Genomic DNA, 8,760 nt, shown 5'->3' with positions numbered 1-8,760 from the left:
TAACAGAACTTCCACCAACAATCTGAAGGTAATCATAAATAATATGCCATACACAAGATAATACATTTAACTGTGTGTAGAAACCATTGCAAAGATTCATGTTTTAGTGACCTGAAGGATTTTTGTTCCATGATAAATATGAAGGGTCGCCAAGCTTCCTGCAAAAAAGTAAATTATAACAGTTAGATGACGATATTAAATAACAATCAGGGAAGTACACTCACTGAGCAATTCAAGTCAGAGAAGTGCAATGTCCTCATCAGATTAGGGATGAACAAGGTAAAAACAGTGAGCGAGCTATCCATGAGTATACTTGAGTAACATACCTGAACAGAGCACAAACTGCAAAACACTCTCCACATTTTGTTTCACCAGGTCATCCGTTTATATTTAACTTCGAGAATTCTGACAAAGTCATTTTCAAAGTAACAATGGGTTCTGCAGTCAAAGTTGTCTTCTTTCTTGATGTTTTTTTCAGAGCATCATGAAGCCATTCAAATCCCCCACAGCTTGCGCATTTCAAGTACTTTTTTCCAACATTCATTCCATATTTAGTAATCTTAACAGTCCTCCTTCCCTTACAATATTTTTTGTTGCATTCACAGTCTACCCAAGGGCACTCATCTATCCAATGGCCTGCCTGATCACACTTAAAGCATTCGTTCGTTGATAAGCTTGATCCAATCCCAAAAAGTGTATCGGAAATAGCTTCATCTAACCACTGCAAATAGCTTCGACATGACTGATGTTGACACCTCAAGTACTTCCTTCTTGGATTGCTTTTTTTTACATGCCCAATAATTGGATCCCATCACATGTAGGTTCTTTACATGGAGAGTACATAAATTGGCACTCAATAGCTGAGTGTCCAAGTTGTTCACAGACTTGACATTCAATCTGTGAACAAAACATGTTAGTAATTAGAAACTTATGAACTTTTAATAAACTTATAAATTACCTTCATATTTAAAAATTATAACCTGGTTCCTAGTTCTTTCTGCTTGCTTGAGTAACGAAGCAAATGAGAAAGAAGTACTAGTCTCGAAGAGAACCTGTTCACAAAGTGCTCGAGCCCCGCCCAATGCTAAAGCGTCCATCGATCGGTGACAACAATTTGTTCCAACCTTTAAGAAACAAAATCATAAGCCAAGTACTACTGAGTCGATCTCTTCAGCCTGCACACCATAAATAAACACACACCTACACACACAGCCTGCACACACACAAACCACTCACATACACTCACACAGCCTGCACACACACATAAACATATAATATAAACATATAATAATGTAATTTAAACATTAAAACAACAACACATGTATAACAACATTATGTTAAATAACTTGACTAAATATAACGGATAAAATACAGTTTGACTATCCAAAAGACATATAGCAAATTCATACATTCATACATATAGCAAGTTCTAATTCAAATACGCATTCTAATATCAAAAAGACACAAATTAAAGCTCTACATCCCTGACTGCTCAAGCTTTCTAATAAGCCACGAATACTTCAACTGAGGATTACGTATCCCCAAAAAGAACTTAAGCAAGGGCTCATTCTCTACCAACAAATCTGCTGCCCTCAACATGAGATTAGGTTCCATGTTAGGAAGTTCTTCTAAAGCAGCGATTAACAAGGTGGAAGGGTCAACAGGATTGAAGGCATTAGTTAGTTGACGCACTACCTCGGTCAACTCCTTGAAATCTGGGGGGGGTGGCATGACCTCAAGACCAAGACGAGACCTCTTGCACTTCACTAAGGGAGGGGTAGTAATGCGCCGACTACCAGCTTGTGTAGAATCACGAACCACAAAGCTTTCACCAGGTGAACTATCACCATCATTGGCATTAGGATGTGGACTTGGAGGCTGATCGACTTCACTCTTCCTCTGTATTCTCTGCCCCTTCATCTCCAACTTCTTCATCTAGAATCACTACTTCCTCATCATCGTGTCCAGCATTGCCCCCTTCCCCAGTTGCCACATCACTCCCAAATACAATACAAGCTTCCTCAAAATGAGGAAACATCTTCTTTCATAGAGGCCTCGCTGTAAGATGGGCCTATAACAATAAACAATTGCTTACAAGATATTGTAATAATAAGTAGTAATTTAGAGTTGCAAGTTAGTAAAATATATTACCTTGCAATACTTTTCCCATGCCACATGATCAGCATCAATACATTTGGTTTGTAGGTTGTACGAAAAACCAAAACCACTAGCCTCGACAGCCGCCTTAGCAGCAAGGTAATCTCTCTTCATTGTTTTCAGCCTAGAACGTACATTCTCATTCCCGATTGACATATTCAATCATTGATTCACAGCCTCAGCAACCTCTTTAAAGGTCTCGGTCTTCCACCCATTGTCCGACTTCCTACCTAAACCATTTAAAGTCTTTTCTAACAAGACCTCGATTAAGATCTCATCCATTGAGGGGTACCAACGAATTTGCTTCTGCCTGGGAACAGGTGGTTTGGTCACCTCACCCTCACTAACCACACCCTTACCCTTGGATGAGTTGGCCGCCCGCCTAGCCATAACTGTTGGAAGTATCATTAAAATACAAACAAAGAAATAAAAAAACAATATCAAATTCATTAATAACTAACAACCTCTAATAAGTATTCATTAAACAAATTCATAGATAATAATATCCATTAACAACCATAATTAATACAAGCACCAATTCACTAATAAAAATTCACATAAAAAAGGCAACGTGATCCATTATAAAAGATAATTAAAACACCATCACATATTTAATGTGGTCTCATGGTATCTTGCCACATCATTAAAGCCAAAGCATCTCTCCAATTTGTCCAACCGTGGGCAGGTACTATATCAATTTGAACTTGTTGGTCTTCATTACCATTAGTGTCATCCTCATTAATGCCTGCATCCCCATTTTCCTCATCCGAGCTCGATTCTTTATCGGTTAACGTACTGTCTGGGTTTTCCTCCCTCAAGAAGTTATGGATAGCACGCTGCTCAACAAGCTGGTACAGGACCTCAAAAACTACCTAGTAGTTCTAAAGCCTCAGGTAAAGGATTCGTTGGACGCTAGAGCTTTGTGTACCATAATAGGACTCAACTTGTAGTTCAAGCTCCCGGTGTACACTAGTTGCTCTTGTGATCCACCCTTCGAAAATAGAGTTAAACTCAATACTGATGGCAATTTAAGCAATAATGGTATTGGGCATGGAGGGACAATACAGGACAGCCAAGGTCAAGTTGTTGTGGCTTTTATAGGGAATGGCGGAATGCAATCAGTGCTATTCCAAGAACTCTTTGCTATTGAAGTCAGGTTTAACCATGAGGGGCTTCTGAAAATGGAAGTTGCGCCAGATTCATTAAGGGAAGTTAAAGCTATTAACAAGTAAGAGAAGCCCCCTTGGTATTGCCTGGATTTAGTCACTTCCATTCAAATTTTGAGTCTCCTCTTTGAGTACATCTCCTTCAGTCATGTAGTAAGAGAGACGAACAGGGCAACAAATTATTTGATTCTATTAGTCCAGCACATGATGCACAAAATGTAATTTCTTTTTCCTTTGTTCCCCTTTGATCAGCCCCTTCATAGTATTGTGGAAGAGGATGCTCAAGAAAAAAAACTATGTAAGAGTTTCTTAAGCAATACAACAAGTGAAGGTCTGCCAATCCCTAACTTAACTAAAAAAATAATAATAATAATAACCACAGCTTTAAATGAGATAACCGTAAAAATAAAATGTAATACATGTTGTAGTGGGCAAATATCGCACCCTTAAATATGTTAGCTGATATTTCGAAACTTTAGATATTTACATAAAAGTCAATATCTCGAGATATTTTGAGGTTATGTTTAAATGTTTGCAGGAATAGAGCGGGAAATGAAAGAAGAAGGAAAAGGACAGGTGTCAAAGGCGGATTGGGGCAAGGCTAATCAAGAAAACTATATAAAGACCGGATGAAGAAGAAATAAGATTCATTCAATCATTCTGGAAAAAATTCATTAGAGCAGGAGAGAGAAAGAATGGATCAGAGCGATTGTAAACTTTCTATCTCTAAATCAATAAAAACCTTTAATTCAATTCCATTCAATCTATCATTCATCTATCAATATTATGCAATCTAAGAACATTCAAGGATAGAAGTTCTTGGTAAACACATTGCCACCGTCTGTGTATCGAGAACAAGAGAATTTCAGGTAATTTTCTTCTTTTACGATCCAGAATCCAGAGTTTTTCGACAAGTTTGAGTGAAAGAAGGGTGATAAAGAAGTGAGAATTGGGTTATAATGGCTCCCAAGAAGAGAGCAAATAGCAAAAGAATGGATAACGATAATCAATTGCACACAAGGAACACAAGAGCTTCAGGAAGTAGGAGGAATCAGGAAACAAATATCGACGTTAATATGTCACTTCAGGAAGTAGTGAAGAAATTGAAAGAAGTAGAAAGGCAAAATGCCATTTTACTGAAAGAGAATCAAGAGATGAAGAAAGGAGGTCCAAGTAATGCAGTGAAAGATCTTGATGAAGAAGAGGGGGAGGAGTGTAGTTCAAAATCAAGTAGTCATTATACTGGAAAGGCATCAGCAAGAAATGAGAAAGTCGCAGAAGTATCGCCAGTATCAAAAATTCCAATACCACAAACCATCACCAAAGAAATGATACAAGAGATGCTCCAGAAGCAGTTGGGAAATCAGAGTCTGGAAAAAACCTCAGCTTCGATAAGGAAACTAGCAGATGATGTCAGCAGGAATCCGATACATCAGAGTGTCGAGATGATGCCTATTCCACCAAAGTTTAAACTTCCGAAATACACTCAGTATGATGGAACATCGGATCCGATGGACCATCTCTTTGCGTACAGGCATCAGTTTTCGATATACAAGGGAACATTGTATTTGGATTCATTATTATGTAAGTCTTTCTCTTCAAGTCTGAAAGGGAAAGCATTGAAGTGGTTCTGTTCTTTACAAGAGGGGTCAATATCATGTTATAGGGAGATTGAAGAGAAGTTTTTAACCAATTATGGGCATCAGCGAGTGTAACCAAAGCAAGTGTCGGCTTTGTTCCAACTCAAGCATGGAAAGAAAGAATCTCTTAAAGGTTTCTTATCGCGGTTCAAGGCAGAAGCGCAGCTAGTGGAACATTTAGACGAATCAGAAATGACAGCGGTAATGGCTTTTCAAACTGGACTTATTCCTACGTCCGATATGCACAAGTATTGTGGGAACCGTTATGGTCGCAGTTTACAAACCGTGAAAACCATGCGCAGCAAAATAAAGGTTCTCACGATTTTGGTTAGAAATTCATACCTTTAGATCAGCTGTGATATCTCTAAGAATCCAAGATCTACGAAATCAGCAACCTCTTGATCTTCTGTTGTATTCCTATCCTTAGAATGGACGTTGTGTCGGAAACGATCTACCACCCTTTCTTTCTCTCTTTGCCTCTCTTTTTCCAATCAAGTGAATAGTGAAATCAGCCAAGAAGAAAAGGTTTCTTTATATAGGCTACAACATGGACCACGAGAAGAAATCAGGGTTCGGTCTCCTGACGGGCTTGGGCTTCCCATGTTCGCCTAGAACACACGGCCCAAGTCCATCAACAAATGGCTTATTCCACTAAATGTCATTGTTGCACTACCGCCCTAATCCCAAATTACGTGTTATGTTTATGGGCTCCATATTATATGCTCGTTGATCTCCCCGTGTTTAAGATATTGAATGCTCATTGATTAAGTCAAGTTACTGACAACTACATTAATCAACTTCTTATGTCCTTGAGTAGTACCACTCAACCTCATTGTCATGTCAGATTAAATCCACCTGCAAGGTTTACATGACAATCCTTATGAGCTCCTCAAGGGGACATCATCAGCCCGACTTCCTGCGGGTCACGGATTCCTTCTATAATCAACAACATACCTTACATATAATGTCATTACCCAATCCATCAAGTTTGTTGATTCACAAATGAATCTCACTCATCGATGATTTAAAGCAATGTACAATGCACGTAAGTGCCCGTTATTATATCCGGATTAAGAGGACAAACATCCATAATAACAGAGGTGTTTGTTCTCTTATATAGTCAGTATAAAGAGAAACAACCTCATTTGGTCATGTTCAATACACACAAAATGTACTAGTGTAATCTTGTAGTCAAGATAGACTAATACCAGATTATACTACAACCGTACCAATGGTTTGTCCAAATCTATCTAAGTTGTGAACGTTTACTTATATTTTATAAGGTACTAATGATATGATCTTCTGTGTGTCACCACACACCATATCATCTACAACATAAAGTATTAGACGTATGCATATAACTAATAACATATATAATATGCATAACATTTGCCTATATGGTTCTCATTCAAAATATAAATAATAAGAGTTAATACAAAAGTAATGTTTTTAGTATATAACCCTATCAAGTATCTGCTTCGAAAGGATATCAAAACTTTGAGGGAATTGTATGATAAAGCCGAAAAAGATGTGCAAGTGGAAGAAGGGGTTTTATCAGCCTTGGTGCAACCTATGTTACAAGTGTCGGAGGCGAGTAATTTAGCCAAGGAAGAGAATCATCATAAATCTGATAAGAGAAAAGCTAATGATTCTTATCCGAAGCCAGAAAACTAACCTTCACATAAGAAGAAGTTCGAGAGGTCAGTAAGAGAAGAGTTAGACCCATCTAATTACATTGCTATTAATACTACCTTGGAAGATATCTTGAGGAGAGTTGGAAAAGAGCCTTATTTCCAACATCCGACTCACAAGCTTCGGGAAATATCCGATAAGCCTTTCTGTAATTTTCACAAGATAAAAAATCACGAAACAAATAAGTGTCTACAGTTGCTCAAAGAGGTTGATTGATTAATGCGAGATGGAAAGCTCAGGGAATTCAGGGCTGACGCTAGACCGAAAGTAGTGGAAGTGATAAATGATAAGCATTTAGGAGTGATTAACATGATATATAAAGGAGTGATTCCGTAGAAAAATATTGTAAGGGATAAAATACGAAAGATATCGACCGTCAAGGAGGTGCTTGAAGTGAATGTAGAGCTGATACCAGTAGATCCTACTATTGTATCGGCAAACATACCTGGAGCTATTATGTTTGTATCTGACGATCTATCTAAGGTAATGTTACCTCGTGATAATGCCTTGTTTATTACTTTAAGGATATCGGGGTATGATGTGCAAAAGATATTGGTTGATTGTGGAAGCTCTGTCAATATTTTGTTTTGGAAGCCATTTACGGGTATCGGATTTGATGAATCTCATTTGAAAGAACTGCAGTTTAATTTGTTTGGGTTCAATGGAACCTCGACGAGACCCGTGGGGGAAATAAAGTTACCAATAAGGGCAGGTCCACAGACAATTATGATTAAGTTTATAGTCATAAAGCATCACTCATATCATAATGCTATTTTGGGAAGGAAATGGATACATGCTATGAGAGCAGTTCCAAGTACTTTTTATCAAGTTATTAGATTTCCAACAGCTTATGGTCCAGATGAGATAAGAGGTGATCAGTCAGAATCTGAAAAGTGTAATTTTGTTACTGTGAAATGTATGATAAAGGAGAAGAAAGTAGATACTGGGGGCGTCTTGGAAGAACCCAAATAGCAATTAATATAAGATATATCTCTGAAATTCGATACTAAAGAACATCAGCCAGATTTCAGATTTACATCAGAAATGAAAACAGAGATGGAGATAGTTCTAAACAAAACAATGGAGGAAGTGCAGAGGGTTGATATCGGCCAGAATAGTGAAGGTTGTTTCACTTTTATCGGTATAGAAATGAGTGCATTTGTCCGAAAAGATTTGGTGGATTTCTTGCAAAGGAATAAAGATGTATTCGCTTGGTCAATGGCCGATCTGCCAGATATTGATCCTCTTGTATGTTATCATAAATTGAATATGCGCGAAGGTGCAGTTCCAGTGCATCAAAGGCATAGGAGAGTCAGGCCGATATATGTAAATGCGATAGAAAATGAGATACAGAAGATGCTGGAATGTGGAATCATCAAAGAGATTGATAATTCAGAATGGGTTGCAAATATTGTTATGGTCCCAAAGAAGAATGGAAAAGTCAGAATTTGTGTGGATTTCACATATGTTAATAAAGAGTGTCCGAAGGATTACTATCCAACGCCAAGAATTGATGAGTTGGTGGATAGAACATCTGGGTTTGAATTGTTGAGTTTCTGTGATGGTCATTCAGGTTATTATGTCAGTATTAGATTAACTAAAGACAGCTTTTGTTGTTGAAGGAGGTCTTTATTGTTTCATCAGAATGGTATTCGGTTTAAAAAATGCAGGAGCAACATATCAGCGTGGAGAAAATGTTCAAACATTTGATTAAGCATATTGTGGAAGTATATATTGATGATATGGTTATTAAGTAAAAAAAGGCGAGTGGTCATGTTAAAGACTTAGATACGGTGTTTCGAGTATTTTGACAGTTCAACATGAAGCTTAATCCCGAAAAATATACTTTTCGGGTAAGTTCAGGGAAATTCCTCGGATATATCGTCACAAAACGAGGTATCGATGTTAATCCAGATCAGATTCGGGCGATACAGCAGATGCCTTTGCCAAGTACTAGGAAGCAAATCCAAAAGCTTACAGGCAGAATTGCAGCTTTGAATAGGTTTATATCTCGAACTTCCGATAGATGTAAACCTTTGTTCAAATTGTTGAAGAAGAATACAAAGTTCATATGGGATGAAGAGTGTGAAATGGCTTTCTCCGAA

General features: G+C 37.8%; 1 protein-coding gene across 1 annotated transcript; it reads left to right on the top strand.

Moving 5' to 3' along the window:
* The first annotated feature begins 7,141 nt into the window (after positions 1-7,141).
* LOC147510281 (uncharacterized) lies at positions 7,142-7,627 on the top strand. Its single transcript, XM_086598070.1, has one exon. It carries the CDS (start codon positions 7,142-7,144, stop codon positions 7,625-7,627), a length of 486 nt encoding a protein of 161 aa, XP_086454196.1.
* Positions 7,628-8,760: the final 1,133 nt, after the last annotated feature.

The sequence above is a fragment of the Coptis chinensis genome, chromosome 3 (genome assembly GCF_015680905.1).
Source record: "Coptis chinensis isolate HL-2020 chromosome 3, ASM1568090v1, whole genome shotgun sequence".
In the NCBI taxonomy this organism is placed as follows: domain Eukaryota; kingdom Viridiplantae; phylum Streptophyta; class Magnoliopsida; order Ranunculales; family Ranunculaceae; genus Coptis; species Coptis chinensis.
This window is presented reverse-complemented; position numbering and strand designations above follow the sequence as displayed.

Excerpts from the sequence above, each read along its gene's own strand:
- LOC147510281 (XM_086598070.1), top strand. The coding sequence starts at position 7,142 with ATGTTACCTCGTGATAATGCCTTGTTTATTACTTTAAGGATATCGGGG.